This window comes from Juglans microcarpa x Juglans regia, chromosome 3S (assembly GCF_004785595.1).
Source record: "Juglans microcarpa x Juglans regia isolate MS1-56 chromosome 3S, Jm3101_v1.0, whole genome shotgun sequence".
NCBI lineage: Eukaryota > Viridiplantae > Streptophyta > Magnoliopsida > Fagales > Juglandaceae > Juglans > Juglans microcarpa x Juglans regia.
The window spans coordinates 1449632-1468040 of NC_054599.1; the positions used below are offsets into that span (position 1 = coordinate 1449632).

At 39.5% G+C, this 18409-nt stretch overlaps 1 protein-coding gene and 1 long non-coding RNA gene across 5 annotated transcripts in view; one reads left to right on the forward strand and one right to left on the reverse strand.

Moving 5' to 3' along the window:
- Nucleotides 1-9480: 9480 nt before the first annotated feature.
- LOC121258099 overlaps nt 9481-18409 on the forward strand; it is a 97948-nt gene continuing 89019 nt past the window's right edge. Inside the window, exon 1 of the long non-coding RNA XR_005939337.1 lies at nt 9481-9614. This is a non-coding gene — a long non-coding RNA (uncharacterized LOC121258099). The remainder of the gene's footprint in view (nt 9615-18409) is intronic.
- Nucleotides 14305-18409, reverse strand: part of LOC121258097 (cyclic nucleotide-gated ion channel 1-like) — a 51287-nt gene continuing 47182 nt past the window's right edge. For all 4 annotated transcript variants that reach the window (XM_041159461.1, XM_041159460.1, XM_041159462.1 and 1 more), the window contains one exon: nt 14305-14620. In XM_041159461.1, the coding sequence (XP_041015395.1) occupies nt 14340-14620 (281 nt within the window). In that variant the 3' untranslated portion in view covers nt 14305-14339. The remainder of the gene's footprint in view (nt 14621-18409) is intronic.

Consider the following 18409-nt stretch of genomic DNA (forward strand, 5'->3'; position numbering starts at 1 on the left):
TATGGCATATCATGCCGAAACTGCCTGAGAAATTGGGATCCCACTCCCAATTCAACGCAGGGTTGAAGACTGCCATTCAGAGTGCCCTATATAATTCGCATACATGTGAAGAATTTGGTGCCAAGTGGGGGAACTAATTCAGAAATATGACCTTGGTGATAATGCATGGTTGCAAGGGTTGTATACCAAGAGATCATTTTGGGTACCAACTTACTTGAATGGTGTATTTTGGGCTGGTATGAGCAGAGCACTATAAAGCGGTCTGAAAGCATGAATGTCTTTTTCGACGGATATGTGATTTTGGTACAATGTAAAGGAATTTGTGGATCAATTTGACAATGCTCTGAGGAAGAAGGTGGAAGTAGAGACGACAACTGATTTCAATTCGTGCAACCAAACCATCCCATATGTGAGTCCATTCCACTTTGAGAAACAGTTTCAAGCGGTGTATACAAATACCAAGTTTAAAGAAATCCAAAGGGAGGTGTGGGGGATGATTTGTTGTAATTGCATACTTGTTAACAAACAGGGTTGTATTTCCACCTTCGATGTCTTGGATGAAATTTCCACAGATGACCATGTGAAAACCGTCCATTATGTAGTTTACTATAACGAGGAGGAATGTGATATCAAATGCACATGTGCACTATTTGAGATGAGGGGCATTATTTTTAGGCATGTATTTAAAGTTTGTCAAATGAAGAAGATTCATGTGTTACCAGAGAGATACGTCTTGGATCGGTGGATGAAAGACTTAAAGAAGAGATACACACTTGTCAAAAGTAGCTATGACGACTTGCGGGATAATGCGTACGCACGAAGGTATAAATTTGTGCTTAAAAGATGTCTAAAATTAGCGATGCGTGTATCCCCAAGTGATGACCATGTCAATGCATTCATTCAGGTTTTGGATGAGTTTGAGAATAATTTTAAAGGATTAACACTTGAGTCCGGTTCAACCATGGTCAATGAGAGCGACATTGTGGATAAGGGTAAGAAAGTATTAAGCCCTAACGTTGTTCGAGAGAAAGGGAGACTCCCAACGAAGAGAAAGGTTCTACCTGTGGAGAAGGCCGCAACCAAGAGAAAGAAGAAATAGGTACTCGGTTTTTCTTTTTCTATTAATTGTATATATGTTGGACTAGTGTTTGTTTCCTTTCTAATAGATGTGTATTTTCTGGCATTTTGGAAATTAGACTTGCAGGAAAATATTTGATGACGAACAAATTGGAGTTGGTGAGGTCCCAACCCCCGAAGTTGGTGCTAACGTTGAAGATGTTGTTGTTGGAACCCAATATAGTACTGTCACACAACAAACACTATCGAGCAATGATGACAATTTGTGAAGCATTGTTTGTGGGTTTCTTGAAGTATTTTGTGAAATTCTGGAGGTTTTCTATTGGTGGTTGTGGTTGTAAAAAATGTATAGATTTGTGGGTGTTCAACATGTATGAAAATCATTATTCTATTTTTGATGGGTTATTTGAAGTATTTTGTGAAAATCTAGAGCTTTTTTGTTAGCAGTTGTGGTTGTAAAGAATGTACACATAGTCAAATGCAGTACTTGTATAAAAATTATTATTATATAAATTATAGAAATCTTGAAGTATTTTGTGCACATTTATTTTGAGGTTGTGGTTGTATGTGACAATTGTTGGTAGAATGTTTTGCTGCATTTCATAATTATAAATGCACTAGGTTGACTGTATGTGAGTTTTCCACAGTGTTCCACTCCATCGTAATCCATTCCATATTACATTTACAAGTAGCCCAACAACTAGACCCAAAACAACTGTTATAATGTAAATCATCAAATAATTAAAGGCAACCCAACATTATGGAAAAAAATAAAAATTACGAAAACTAATTAATTTAGGGCTCAAAGTCTCGGACTACACTAAGTACACTTATGAGTTACGGCATCTCAAAGGTTGAACGGCGTAGACGACGGCAAGATCACGACATCAAATGGGAATGGAGCAACAGAGACTCAGAGAGGGAAGTGGGAATAGAGAATCATAATAAGGGAGAGTGAGGGGAAGAAGGAAGAATGAGGTCCTACGTTTTGGACCACCCCCGTGTGAAGAAACGACGTCGTTCCACACTAAGCGGAACGGCGTCGTTTATTTATTTATTTATTTAAATTCAGATGTAAAAATCTGGATTTTTTTTTTAAAGTCAGAGTTCGGAATTCGGATATTGGAGCTCCATGAAGGTCTGAACTCTGACTCCGACTCCAACTCCGACTCTGAATTCCAAACTCCGACTTTTGGAATTCGGATTAATTGATCCATATCTTGCAAAACACAAAACTAGATACACATGACACCTCCACATGCCTTAATTCCGCATTGCAAGAGATCATATCTTGCCGATGCATGTGCACGAATTAGCTGATCAACAACGATACAAAGTTGAAAATACAAAATGAACTTCCAAACTATATATTTATTGACCCAACGTACGAAGTTATTTTGTCATTACAATTGGCTGAATAATTTGGTTACTGAAAAAATGGAGAATAGATTAGCAAATTAAGCACCATTTTTCAGCTTTTCTAAGGGCAACTTAATCCCCCCCCCCCCCAAGTACTGTACCACATATATAGTACTTTTTTCTCCCGGCCGGGAATTAGCAAAAAGAATTTTCTCCGTAGATCAACCGTGAGCGTTAAGGCAGTACAAAGAACCGAGAAACCGACCTAGACCGACTTAGACTGGTCGCTGGAGCTCAGAATCGGCCGAAACTGGTGGAGAACCGGTCGGCGTACGGCAGCAAATAGAGAAAACCGATATCGGCCGGTTCGGCGTCAATTTGAACTTGGTTCATACAGCTAAACCGGCCGGCTACATAAACTATTTTTTTTATATATATTATGTACTTAAAATGACGCCGTTCTACTTAAGTCTAAGTGGAACGGCGTCGTTTTAAGCCTAAGTTGTGTTTTAAACACAACTTAAACAACGACATTTGGTATTAAACCAAACGGCGTCGTTTAATTCATAACGAATAAAAAAAAATTAAGTAGAACGACGCCGTTTGGTTTAAACCAAACGGCGTCGTTTCAAAATAACTTCGTCTTCCTCCCCTCGTCTTCTTCCTTGCGTTCTTCTCTGTTCCCATCCTCTCTCTCTCTCTCTCTTCTCTGCAACACTCTATCTCTCTACTCTCTCAGAGGAAGCTCGGTCTGGGAACTGACCGTGAACTGCCAGAGAAATGAAGCAACAGTTTCGGCCGGTGTTTCTCCCCCCCGTCGACTAGTTTCGGCCGGTTTTCTCCCCCACAAATTAACTTTCGGTCGGCGTCAGTTTAGTTGAAAAACTGAACTGAAGGGGTCGGTTTTCAACCCTAGTGAGTGTCAAGAAGCTAGGAAAGGTTTTTTTTTTTTTTTTTTTTTTTTGGAATTAATCCTATGCGTTAATGTCACACCCAAAGGTTCCTGGTATGAGATTAGACGTACGTACATCTCTTTAAAAGAAATTTGCTTTCAAGGCGGGGCCATCTCTTTAATCAACCACGCATGCATTGGGTCAAGACAAGACAAGGAGAGGAAGGGAGGTGTATTTGTGATGAAGGTGATCAGAATTTGTCAAGGTTATGGAAGGGGATTGTTCAGCAAGATAAAACGGGACTCCCAAATTTTCGGATCTTGTGTTTTTTTCTTTAGTTTTTGGTTTGGTATTTTGTTTTTGTGGTATTGGTTTATTGGTAGATCGATGTAACGTTGGTTTTCCTCTGTCTTAATCGAGAGTCAAGAAAAAGTGATACCATGCTTGTTTGGTCAAATATTATTTATCATTTGTTTTTATTTATGTATATTTTTCTGGCTTGTATTGATTGTTTTGATACACTTGTTCGGGTCTTTCCCCCTCTTATCTTTTATTTATAATTGAGTTAAGAGTTTACATAATTTGATGAAGAGGAACAAGCTCCCTTCAAATTTTTATTCAAATTTAAAAGCCTCGAGTGGAAAAAATACAAACACATCAAAGAGATCATTTATTATTTATTATTTATTTAATATTGTCCAAAATATTTATAGCTTTAATATTGTAGAGTCCATTTTATGCGCATTTCTCTCACTTAAAATCCTCAAATTCAAGTAAGAGCAATATTTTTTCTTATTGAATAAATCACAGCTAAATATATCCTATTAAAAATACAGAGATGATTTCTTTTATTTATTTATCACAATCATTCACATCTGTTCATTAATTTTCTTAAGAAGGCAAACTCAACCATTTAACAATTTTTCTTTATATGTAAGGAATGTACATACTAGCGAAGAATGGACATGCAAACCGCAAGCAGCCAAGAAAATATATACAGCGGTAATCGCCATATCGGGCTATATATATCAAATGTGAGCCGGGGATACACGTACGAAGATTCCACTTCATCAGCCAACGTTGAAAGGTCAATATTGAACATGTTTTATTATGACTTTATCAATCTCGTATGTACGTGTTTTATTATGACCAGTTCCTGCCGAACAGTTTCATGAGACGTGTGTGTGTGTTTTTTTTCCCGGTTAACCGGTAGTACTTCGGCTGCTGAAAAGTGAAAACTTGCCAATCGGTCCTAGCTAGGTTGACAAGCTGATTAAATTATGAAAAATAATCTGTGCAAACTCTAAATAGATAAGTCCCATATAAATTCATGTAAAAAAGTAGACTCCAATTTATAACCACTCAATATTAAAATCAAGCGACAACAATTTATCTAATGACTTAAAAAATATCAATGCAGATATAATACAAATCCTCTTAAACGGGCTATTTATTGTATTTTGACAAAAAGCAGGATTTGCATTTGATAACAGTACTAGATTAATTATTAAGTGGTAAAATTATCTAAACTTGGGGAGCTGTTGGCGGTGGGACATAGCTAACAACATGGGCAGACATGATAGCCCCATTCAAGTACTTTATGAGGATGGATGGGGTGGTGGCGCCATGCTGCTTGGATTGATGAAACTGCAAAATGTTTCAGCTGTTTCGTCAGATTGGGCGATGTGTGTGAACTTGCTAAATTTCCACTAGCGTTGAGACATCATATCCTTGAGGTTGCTAGCCATAAGACAAAATGCTTTGACTTTTGTATGACATTTGAGAGTCCCTGTTGATAAGGGAAGGTCAGATAGTCCGGGGGATTCCTGCACGCAATCTACAAGATGTCTTCCAAAGAGGTCACATGTCTTAAGACACTCAGTTTTATTGCCATGGTTACTTGTATATGTCCACGCAATTCCTTTCACCACGAAGATCAGTGCATCCAATGGTTCTTCCTCTCAAACAACGTAGCTGCTTTGATTGTAGTACTTGTGCACTTGTTTGAGAAACTTGCAGGTGATCTCATACAACAATTCTTCACTTTCGTTTTCAAATATGGACATCTGCGCATTCACAAATAATTGAGCAAAATTAGACTTCACACAAAATTGAGCAACCATAATTATAATCTTTAATTGATGTGACACATTTAAGTGGTTTTATAAGTCAACTACTTACATGAAAGATGGATTAAAGTGCGCTTTAGCCATATGATAAGTGTTATTCATCATCATTTTAACTATTATTTAGAGCTGCAACCTGAGCAACCCTTTCAACATTTGAGCCCGATCCGATCCGACCCGTGTTTCTAAGTGTGTCAGACAGACCCGACCCGAAGATTCAACCCGTCTTCTTCTTGTTGTTGTGTTTTTTTTTAATCTCTCTCTCTCTCTATCTCTCTCTCTCTCTCTCTCCCCTCCTTACCAGCTACACGCCCAAGCCAAGTAGAAGTGGTTGCTAAACCCTACAACACCTCTTCACGCTGGTGATTCCCGTCGGATTTTGTGGAATACTTCACCTAGAGTTGCGGAGGAAAGCAACAGAGAAAAGCAGCACACAGAGAGAGAGAGAGAGAGATCGAGAAGGACCGGGGGATGGAGATCTGTTGCAGAGCTTCACGGTTTCAACGGCACACGGGGTCTTCAACTAGAATACCCCTCTGGTTTTTGAACCGCAGCACATGGGATCTTTGACCAGAACATCCCTCTACTTTCTTGCCCAGTTGCCAAGTGTTTATCCCCTTATTCTGGAATCGCATCAACAACTTCTTTGCCCGATCTAAAGCTCTAGCCATGGTTCCGTCCTCTTCGCGCCGGTGATTCCGCACTTATTCAAATGGTTGGAGTCTGCGAAGTGAGAGAAAGCTGAAATGGGTAAAGACATGGACGGAGAGAATCAAAGAGAGTGGTAAAGGAAATACCGTGTGCTGTCAAAACTGTGAAAGGGAACAGAGGTGATGGTGAATGGTATCGTGAGGAAGAGAAGTGGCTAGGTTTTCATTTGCAGAGGATAAAAATGTGGGCTTGAGCTTTTAAAGAGGTGGGTCGCCAGGTTGTACGGGTCGAACCCAAACATTAGTCAAAACCGATTTGTCGGGTCGGGTCGGGTCGGGTCGAGTTTCACGGACGGGCTGGGTCAATCAGTTTCTTGCTAAGGCCTACTATTATTACATCATTTCCGATGTGTTATTAAATCATGAGAAGAAATTATTTACTAACTTTTGTTATTTATCTTTTATTTGATATCACGTCAGAAGATAATAAGGTAAATAACATTTTTTTTAAGATTGAAGAAGAGGATGCTCACCTTACTCGCCCGCTTCCTCGAGAATTCCAACGACGACTCATAAGTACTAAAGCTTACAAAAGTCCCAAATTATAAAATAAGGTCTCCAAAATCTTTCAACCCCACCAGCTTCGATTTCTTAGTATCCAGAAATTCCGGATTTGGAGCACTTCTATATAGGAGATGGAAAACATATGAACTAAGACTTATGGAGTAGAAAATTAACCTGTGCTTAAAGTTGGAGCGAGGAAACAAGACGTACGAGGACTTAGATTAAAGCAATAAGTGACAGAAAGTAGTGCCTTAGATGCTGCATCTTAGGAGTGAGCTGCACTAATATTGGAGATGAGAAGCTAGCAAGTGGTGAACAATGTTCATATGCCTTTATCTTCTGACAAATATTAATAGTGAGTGAAGCACTGGAATTTGTCTATCCAGCCCCGTACTCTCAAGTCTTTTTTTTAGCATATAAAATCGTTAGTAAAAAGTTAAAGCCCATAAAAACTAATTAATTACTCCCAAGTCCACTCAGCCAGCTAAACTTACTGTTAATTAATGTACGTAACATAGGGCAAATGAAACTGTTTCAAAAATGCAATTTGCTAATTTACTAGGCCCCGTTTGGACGAGTTACTGTACACTACAACACAATTTATCTTTTGTGACAGAGGAAACCGTCACAAAAAATTACCAAAATGTCACTAAAGATATTTGGGGATGGATTGAAACCATCACCACGACCATCACCTAATGTGCGTCACGGAAAATAATTGGTGACGGTTTACTGTTGAACCGTCACTAAAAATATTTTTAGATTTTTAGTGATGGTCGGAGGTGTTTCGTTTGGTTGAACGTTCGAACGTTTCCTTTTTTTTTGTGACTGTTGAGAACTGTCACAAAAAGTAACGTTCAGACATCCAATTGAACGTTCGAACAGGAACCCGACCGATTGGCATTCGAATGAGAGAGTTGACGTTCGTTGATTATAGTTCAAACTTATCATATTTACGTTTGAACGTTTATGCGTCTGAACCTTAATTATAATAAACGTTCAAATTTTTGTTTGAAAGTTAACGGACCAATGTTCAAACGTAACGGGTTTAAGATTCGGATGTTATTTCGAATGTAAATGAAGGAGCGTTCAACTGCAAGTGGTACGTTCGGAGGTTTGTTCGAACGTTAATCGTTTAATCATTCAAATGTTTTGTTCGTTTGAGGGTGAGTACGTTCAAACGTAGAGTCGTACGTTCGAATGTTACTATACAATTTTATGTATTCACATTCGAACGTTGGTTCGAATGTGAACCAACGTTTAAACATTTTTAATTTACATTCAAACATACAGATCAGAAATATTAATTTCATAAAATTTAAAAACATATCAATTGTATCATATTACATACTATCAATTAACAACTAACAATGTTTTATATATAAAATTTTAAAATTAGATATTAAAACTAGCCACCACTACAGATAAAATTTATTTCTTCTTTTTTCCTCGCCCACCACAATTCTATTGTAACGACATAACACGCTTCATTTGCAGCAGCATCTCCCATTGCACTTGCTCTTGGACTTCATGCGTATTCTTTCCTCCTGGATTCTCTCTTGGTCCTGCAAACGCGTCTCTAAATGAGACTATTGTTCTAAGAGAGACTCTAACTCTTGCTGTCTCAACCTCATATACTCATTCTCACGCCGTGCAGCTTCTAAATCTTTGGTAAGATTATTAATTTGTGAAGTAGATGAGGTTAAGGAGGATGAACATCTATGCTTGATATATCGTCCCAAACCTCTTGCCATACTAGACTGTAGCCCGAACACTTGCGTGAATATGTCTATGTCACTAGGAGAATATTCCCCAGAAGCCGACTGCATCTCCATCATTTTTTCATGTAATTTGAAAGGTAATGATCGTTAATAAGTAACGTATTAAAAGAAATAGAAACAAAAAATAAATTATTCACATGTTACATAAATTATTTAACAAAATTAACACTGCTTACATAATTATCTGTAGCGACAACCCTAGCCATCCAACATCCAAAACCCTAATTCATCATCCTTAGCCACGACAACCCTAGCCACCAAACCCTAGCCTCACTCTTCCACCTCATTCCCAAACCATAGGATCATCCTAAACTTTAACCCTAAGACAACTCTTCCAAATCTCGAAATCCACCCTAGCCACCTCACAAAACCCTAACTACACTTCACCATACCAACCCTAATCACCATCCAAGTGACCCAAACATCAAGGGCACCCTTCAAGCCGCCCACATTGCATCAAACACTCAAAATCAACACTTAGCCTACCCAAGTTCATCATCATCTTCATCATTTCATCACTGAAACACCATCACTTTATGGAAGGCCAAGCAAGTTGGCAAGGTCACTCGGTCATCATCCTCATCAAGGCAAGCTCATGGTCCTTAGTGTTAGGGACAAGACTGGGGTCCCTAATATCCCCACTGTTTGCGCCAAGTGACTATACGTAGAAGAATTCTATAGGCCACTTGCCAGCACGTGGTCTCTCATTCGATGGAGAAGAAGTACCAAAAAGCACCCAGTATCTGATGATCAAAGATAAATATTAGTACTAATCATTAGTAGTGTAATTAATTATAAAATAGTAGAGATAATACTAAATGATGAAATATTATTATTAAACATATGTACATGACTATAAAACCTTTGGGTGGGATCATCATCATATTCTTGTAGCTTTCTGCGTTCACTGCTTTAACACTAGTACTAGTAGTTGAGGGCATACTTTTGGGCAAGATGATAGTCTCGTTGACTTTCCTCCACAATCTATGGATAGGGAAAAGTCTTGGCACATATTGCAACAGATTGGTGTTTGGTTCCTTCCACAGATATGTAAGCTACTAGGTAAAGTGGAACTCAACTTCTATGAATCCTGGCCATAGGCTTCCTTCAAGGACGACCAGAGCTAAGCAGCAGACTCCAACCTGACAACAAGGCTAAGTGTCTGTGTAATTTGGGCCACCGAGCTCTGATCAGAGCCTGAAGCCCAATCAAGGGCACCATATGTTGGAGGTGCCGAGCTCTCACCGAGAAGATGATCAGCCAGGTCTTGGCTCTCTGCCAAGGCCAAAATTTGCTCATGCCGCAGTGGGTAATTGGAGTTTGTGAGGCGCAAGGTAACAAAATTCCCAAAGTTGAGGGAGATGGTAGCCATGGTAGGAAGACTTTGTTACTCTCACACAGGCTCTGGTACCATGAAGAAGAGTGCACACAAGGTGTTTGGGAAAAATACTCACTCACTCTGAGAGTGCCGAGAGTCTTTGTATTCATTTATATACAAGGCACAAGGTTCTATTATGAATAATACTAGTTGTATTGACGGTTGGAATGCAAGATTATACAAGGAAAAATAAAGTTGTAATTATCTATATGCTTCCGTTGGGTTGAGAGGTTCTCATAAATAGGCTAGCCATTGGGTGAGTTGCCATATATATAGACGTGAATCTGTATTTGGTATATGCCCATGATTGATGCATAGCCATTGGGGTTGAGCTGCGTTGATATCCTTAAATCAAATGCTAATGGTGGGGAGTTAATTAACTATTTGTAAGTTTTCCACCATTTGGACACTACTTGAATCATGGGATCCGTTACTAATAATTTCAAATGATTGTTTTTGTCGCAAATAAGCTTTTCCAAGGAATACTTTATTTTGTTGCAAATACTATTGAATATGTGCACTAAAGAACTACAAGTATTACCTTCTTATTCCCCAAGTAATGGACCATTTCATATGCTACTAATATGTTATGAGAAATGATTCTTCCGAGAACAAAAGCTGTTTGAAACTTTGAGATAACATTAGGCAGAATCTATTTAAGCCTGTTAGCTAAGACTTTGGAAATTATTTTATAAACCACATTGCAAAAACTAATAGGCCTATACTCACTCACTTTAACAGGCTTTTTGATTCCTATGAGATTGAACTTATTGTAGTGTTAAGGGGCCTCCAGCTTTTCATTCCATTGGGTTTACAAGAGTTACAAATTGACAGTGATTCACTAATGGTGGTAAAGGATATTCAAGATCAAACAGATTCCTCTACAATGATGCGTCATATTGTCAAAGATATTCAACACCTCATGAACAGGTTTCCAAGTTGTTCAATCCTTCATGCTTTCAGAGAGTCAAATGTAGTATCTCAAAAACTTGCAAGGTTTGCTTGTAATGTTCAAGATATTAATGTTTGGTGGGACAGTTTTCCAACATGTATTCGGCAGCCAATTTGCGTTGACCAACCGTTGTAATGTCTTATTTCACTAATTAATGAGAAGTTGATGTTTCATATAAAAAAAAGAACTACAAGTATTGAAAAAAAACTATACAAAATGGAGGTAAATAAGCAACTGCATATTTATGAATACCAATAAATAAGTTGGCAAATAAAAAGATCGGACAAATTAAGTTTGAGACGAGGGAGTACTGCCTCTATACTCAACCGCCAACAAACCAAGGAACCTAACCATTATACAACACAAAATTACTAGAAAGCTCATTCGCATTAATTGATCCGTACGTAGCTTGCAAAACACAAAACTAGATACACACAACAACTTCGCATGCCGCAATTCTACATTGCAAGAGATATCTTGCCGATGCATGCGCACGAATTAGCTGATAAACGGCGATACAGAGTTGAAAATACAGAATGAACCTCCAAACTATATATTTATAGACCCAACGTACGAATTTATTTTGGCATTACAATAGGCTGAATAATTTGGTTACCGAGAAAATGGAAAATAGATTAGGAAAACACCATTTTTCAGCTTTTCTAATGGCAACTTAATTCCCCATTGTGTACCACCGTACTTTTTTCTCCCGGTTGATAAGTAGCAAAAAGTAAAAAATCAGTGGTTCTAATCCAATACAACATCTAAAGGTGTAATTCAATTTTACTGCACCACTTGAAAATATTGTCGAACAAGCAGTCAATCAATGATCAAACAATTCACATAAAAATAATCAACACATCAATTTGGTTGCGAAATGGATACTCATTTAAAGAACGTCTTCAAAATCTAAAATCACTTCGGGTGTAAGTCATCACTTAAAATTCATTATAGAAATTTAGTTTGTTACAACTAATTTAGAAACACTCATAAGACCTTTGTAGTAGCTATATCTGGCTTGCAACATTAGGAGTGACCTACTCGATCTTCGCATGCATCCAACTCTGGAACTTCGGCCTTTCTATAGCTTCACCACGAGAATCTCTCGATCTCTACTTCAACAGCAGCTCTGGAATTCCTTCCGACCAAAGAACATTCACACCAAATGATTTAGTAGTAGTTGACGGCCTCAAGCACAGTAAGATGGGTATCTGATTTAAGAGAAAATGAAAGTATATGGAATGGAATCTTTCTCTACATGTTTTGCTCTCTTTATGCTCTGTACGTGCTTGCCAACTGAAGAAATGAATAAGCTTCTGTTTATGGTATGCATGGAACACGACACTGAAATCCTAGTCAAAGTCATATTTTTGAACATTCGCTCGAGTAGAGTGTCAAGCAAGTTTAAGCGCATGTTATATCCAAGAGTTGCTCGACACATGAGTTGAGCGGGTGTCGAGCGACCTCTTTGTCTGAGTTACCGCTCGAGCGCCATGTCGAACGAGTGTTGAGCACACTCTATGTCTGGATTTCGCTCGAGCGCCATGTCGAACGAGTGTTGAGCACACTCTATGTCTGGATTTCGCTCGAGCGCCATGTCGAGCCGATGTTTAGCGAACTCTTTGTATGAACGTCCACTCGAGCACCATGTCGAGTAAACTAATCTCTATATGGGTTCACTCAAGCCATGTTGAGCTGACTTCAATCACTTTTTACTTTATCTCACTCAACACTATTATAACACAATTTAACATTGGTTGTCACATGAATATGCCAACACACTTATTTTATACTAATAAAGAATTTTCTCTGTAGATCAACCGTGAGAGTCAAGAAGCTAGGAAAGGTTTTTTTCTTTTTTGGAATTAATCTCATGCGTTAATGTCACACCCAAAGGTTTCTCCACTTTCTCTAAGATCGATTCAGTTCTCACCTTCCTTCGTCTTTTGTATGAGATTAGACGTACATCTCTCTAAAAGAAATTAAGATCTAGCTTCCTTCAGCGGCTTTCAAGGCGGGGCCATCTCTTTAATTAACCACGTACGCATATTGCATTGGGTCAAGAAAAAAAGTGGTACCAAGCTCGTTTCGTCAAATATTCTTGGTCGTTTGTTTTTATTTATGTATATTTTTCTGGCTTGTATTGATTGTTAGGATACACTAGCTTATTCGGCTCTTTGCCCCTCTTATCTTTTTTTTATAATTGATTTAGAGCATACATGATTTGTTGGAGAGGACAAGCTCATTAAATTATAGTGAAAACTTGCCAATTTGAGATGCGGCTGCTTTGGTTGATTTATACATGATTGAAGCTGTACTTAAATATTCTTAGGTCGCGAAGACCTCAAAACATCCTATAAAAAAATACAATAACAGTAGGAATTTTGTACTTTGCACCAAAAATTAAAACTACCAAAATTAACATATATATCCCACCGTCAAGAATATCTAACTATCATGATTTCATTGATAATAGTGCAGAATAGGGGTATCAATATGTGATATGACTTGTGAATCCACTAGGAACACGACACATAATTAACGGATTTAGGTTTAATGTTAACGGGTTTGGGTCAAAATGGGTTGAGCTGTTAAGACAAGACTTATAAATGAGTCAATAACGGGTCAACCTGCTTAACACGAAATCAACCCCTTTTGACCAGTTTAGAATTTATTTCAAAATTAAAATTTTTTTATTGTTAAGTTGTACTATTGGTATTTCTTAGTATGCCTATATTTTTATTGTTGGAATTGTAATTTTAGACTTATGCTCATATTTATTGTTGTATAGTTTATAATATTGGTTTTATTTTATGTTAAAATTTGAAAAATATTGATATATATATTTTTAAGATATTGTAGTTATTAATAAATATAGATTTTAACTTTTATATAAAATTATGTTGATAAGATCAAATGAGTTATGTGTTTTAGTTCAATCCATTTACATGAAACAAATAGGTTTAAATGAGTCGTCTAGTGTTAACATATTTTTAATTAATTATTAAATAGGTTAAAACGGATGACACAACACGAATCGTTATCTAATTGGGTTGCGCTAGGGTTTGGAAGTTTGACACGTTTAGCTTAATGGATTGGGTTCGAGTTGACCTATATAGTCGAATGTTCATGACTTGACACAACGGGAGAACGACACGAAAATACGATTTGCCACCCCTAGTGCAGAATATTAAAATACAACATCCAATAACTTGAAGGTGTGAGCCTATTTTTTCCTTTCTCAAATTGATAATGTCCAACAATATTATCGTTTTCATTTATTATTATACAATTATTTATTTATGGTTTCCTACTGATCTTATAACCGTTCAATATTAAAATCAAGCGATTGCAATTTTCTAATGACAAAAAGAAACAAGTGCAACATTTAATCCACAACATAATACAAGTCCTCTTAAACAATCTATTTATTGTATTTCGACAAAGAGCAAGAGCATTTGATAACACTAGATTAATAATTCAGTGGTATAGTTATCTAAACATGGGGAGCTGTTGGAGGCAGTGGCCTTAGCCAACAACATGGCCAGACTTGGTAGCCTCATTCAAGTACTTTATGATGATGGATGGTGTGGCGGCGCCATGCTACTTGGATGGATGAAGCTGCAAAATGTTTCAGCTGTTCCGAGTCAGATTCGGCGATGTGTCTGAACTTGCTAAATTTCCACCAGCATTGAGACATCATATCCTTGAGGTCGGTAGCCATAAGACAAAACCCTTCAACTTTTGTATGACATTTGAGAGTCCTTGTCGATAAGGGAAGGTCGGATAGTCCGGGGGATTCCAGCACCCAGTCTACAAGATGTCTTCCAAAGAGGTCACCTGTCTTAAGACATTCAGTTTTATTTGTTGAAGTCCCTGTCCCAAGCAAGCAGTCAACAATGACTGCTTGCTTCTCAACCTCCAGCGTGCAGCGCCCAGCGCCTAGCGCCCAACTGTCTATTGAATGCATATTAAATGCATTCACACGGTAATGCGATATACATTCGCTTATAAATTGAAGCTCCATGCGAGAGCTTCTAATACACCCAAGAAGAGAAAAGAGAGAGAGCCTGGAGAGCTCTAAGAGAAAAGAAGAGAGTTGAGTTGAGTGGAGTGTGATCCTTCTCCTCTGTAATATTTTCTTGTATACCACGATTTAATAGTGAAGCTCTTTTCTGTGGATGTAGGCAGTTGCCGAACCAAGTTAAATTCTTGGTGTCACTGAGTGCGTAGAGTGTACTCTTTTATTACCGTTTTTATCCCTTCCGCTGTGTTGATTTCCCCAACAAGTGGTATCAGAGCGATTGTTGGGAAATAATTTTTTTTACAGAAAACTCGTTTTTAGTGTGTAGCTCAGTTTTCAAATTTGAGCATACCACTGTGTTTGTCTCATCGAGACAAGAAAATTGGTGAAAACCAGAGGCCGAACGGATGCCGCACCCTCTCCCACGCGCCTTCTGAATATTGGAGAGTGAGTCCACTCTCGACACGCGCTGCACGCGCCCAGAAGAGGCACAAGCGCGTGATACCCACTCTCGGAAATCGCCGCACGCGCTCCAGTGAGGTTCTTGCGCGTGAAGTTCACGCGCCTGACTTTTCTATTGACTCCAGAACGCGCATGAGTTATACGCGCCTACGCGTTCCACGCACTCCAGTGAGGTTCTGGCGCGTGAAGAACACGCGCCTACGCGCTATTAGTCGCGCCACGTGCTGCACGCGCGACAGTGTTCCTGTTTTGGTTCTTTTGCTCATTCCTTGTGCTATCTGGGTCCGATTTTGACGAAACAAGACTCGTTTCAAACAAAATCAAGCATTCCGGACACAACGGTGCTGTCTGTTTTGCGATATTTCACTTTGAAAATCCTGTACTTGCATTTTGTATTTAGAATCAGTCTAAATCCATGGAGGATTCAGCATCAGGCGCCATGATAAAGCTGAGTGCCTCAAACTACAGTCTTTGGAGGTCTTGGATGGAGGATCTATTGAACTGTAAAGATCTGTCTGAACCTTTAGAAGATCAAGGGAAGAAGCCAGATGAAGTTACGGATCAAGTGTGGAGAAAGATGCACAAGAAGACTATCGGTCAGATCAGACAATGGATTGACCATAGTGTTTTTCACCACGTGGCTCAGGAGACAGATGCATATAGCCTCTGGAAAAAGTTGGAGGATATGTATCAAGCTAAGACTGCTTGAAACAAGGCCCTCTTGATGAGACAGCTTGTTAACTTGAAGTTGAAGAGCGACACCTCTGTTGCCGAGCACACTAGCGAGTTTCAAAACCTAGTTAACCAGCTCGGATCTGTCAACCTGAATCTTGGCGATGAAGAACAAGCCCTGCTACTTCTCAGCTCGTTACCAGATAGTTGGGAGACGCTGGTGGTCTCCCTCAGTAACTCTACTCCAGATGGCAAACTTACCATGACGATGGTTAAGGATGCCCTGTTTAATGAGGAGGCCAGACGAAAAGAGACAAGCATGAATCAAACTCATGTCCTTGTCACCGAGAGTAGAGAAAGGCCTCGAGGTGATGATAAAGGGAGAAGTGGAGGCAGAAACAGAGGGAAGTCTCAACCACGTGGAAGGTCCAGCAATAGCAGGAACCAGCAGACAGGTAACATGAAATGTTATCATTGTGGCAAAGAAGGCCACATAAGGAAAAACTGCCGCAAGTTTTTAAGGGAGTAAGGTCAAAGCTGTAAGCTGAAGAAAGAAGATGGTGAAACCCTTGTCACTCTTTCTGGAGATGTGGCAATACTCTCCACCAGTGACGAGACGTGTCTGCACGTTGCAAGCCATGATGTTGAGTGGGTGGTAGACACAACAGCATCATACCATGCCACTTCCCATAGTGAATTTTTCACTACGTACAAAGCAGGAGACTTTGGTACGGTAAGGATGGGAAACGCCAGTTCCTCAAAGATCGTGGGAGTTGGCGAAGTGCAGATAAAAACCAACGTTGGTTGTACCATGGTGTTGAAAGACGTTCGACACATTCCTCACCTTCGGCTCAACCTGATTTCGGGAACAGCCCTTGATCGACGGGGCTATGACAGCTACTTCAGCAATGGCACTTGGAAGCTGTCACAAGGTGCCATGGTTGTCGCCCGAGGACATATTTGCGGTACGTTGTACAAGACCCATGTGAAGATTGATACTGATAGCCTCAATGCAGCAGAAGACGAGGCATCATCGAATCTGTGGCACAAGAGACTCGGACACATGGGTGAGAAAGGGTTGGATACGCTTGCGAAAAAGGCACTCATCAAGGTTGCCAAAGGAATAGCGTTAAACCCTTGTGAGTACTGTTTGTTTGGCAAACAACGCAGAGTCTCGTTCAATTCCTCTACGAAGAGAAGATCAGAGTTGTTGAGTCTGGTACACTCTGATGCATGTGGTCCCATGGAAGAAGAGTCATTGGGAGGTAACAGATATTTCGTGACATTCATTGATGATGCTTCACGAAAGGTCTAGGTATATGTTTTGAAGTCAAAGGATCAGGTCTTCAAGCACTTCAAGAATTTCCACACCTTAGTGGAAAGAGAGACTGGAAAGAAGTTGAAGTGCCTGCGAACGGACAATGGAGGAGAATATGTTTCCAAAAGGTTCGCTGCATACTGCGCTAATCGCGGTATTCAACATGAGAATACGGTCCCATATACCCCTCAGCATAATGGTGTAGCCGAAAGAATGAATCGGACCATCATTGAAAGAACAAGATGCATGCTCAGTATGGCTAAGTTACCAAAGCCATTCTGGGGTGAAGCTGTTCGTGCTGCCTGTTACCTGATTAACAGATCACCTTCCACACCACTGGAATTTGAAGTTCCTGAGAAGGTTTGGTCTGGAAAAGATGTCTCTTACTCTCACCTAAGAGTGTTTGGGTGCAAAGCCTTTGCACACGTATCCAAGGAGCTGAGATAGAAGCTCGATGTCAAGTCAACTCCATGTATCTTTGTTGGATATGGAGATGAAGAATTCGGATACAAATTATGGGATCCAGTGACAAAGAGAATTGTCAGAAGTAGGGACGTTGTGTTCCATGAAAACCAACTTATAGGAACTGAAGCTTCCTCGATGTCAGTAGAGCTTAGTTCCTATACACATCCTGCACCATTACAGTTCGCCACAGATAATGAGGATATGCAGGATCGAGATCCAGAAGCAGAAGAAGAAGCTCAGGGTGTCGAGCAAGGGGAGCAAGAACCCTCTCCACCAGCAGCTGGTGTATCACCACAAGGGTTAGATGGTGATGAACCTCCTTTGGTTGATGAAGCTCAACCAAGAAGATCGGCAAGAGGCCGCCTATTGATTCCGTCGATGAGATATCCGGAATCAGACTGTATTCTGCTTACTGATGAGGGGGAGTCGGAGAGCTTCCAGGAAGTTCAAACTCATGCTGATAGAAGCCTATGGGTGCAGGCAATGCAAGAAGAGATGAGTTCTTTGCAGAAAAATCAGACCTATGAGTTGGTGAAACTTCCTGAAGGAAAGAAAGCCCTAAAGAGCAAATGGGTGTTCAAGCTGAAGAAAGATGGCCAAGGAAAGCTGATAAAGCATAAGGCCAGATTGGTTGTCAAAGGATTCCAACAGAAGAAGGGAATCGACTTTGACAAGATATTTTCCCCGG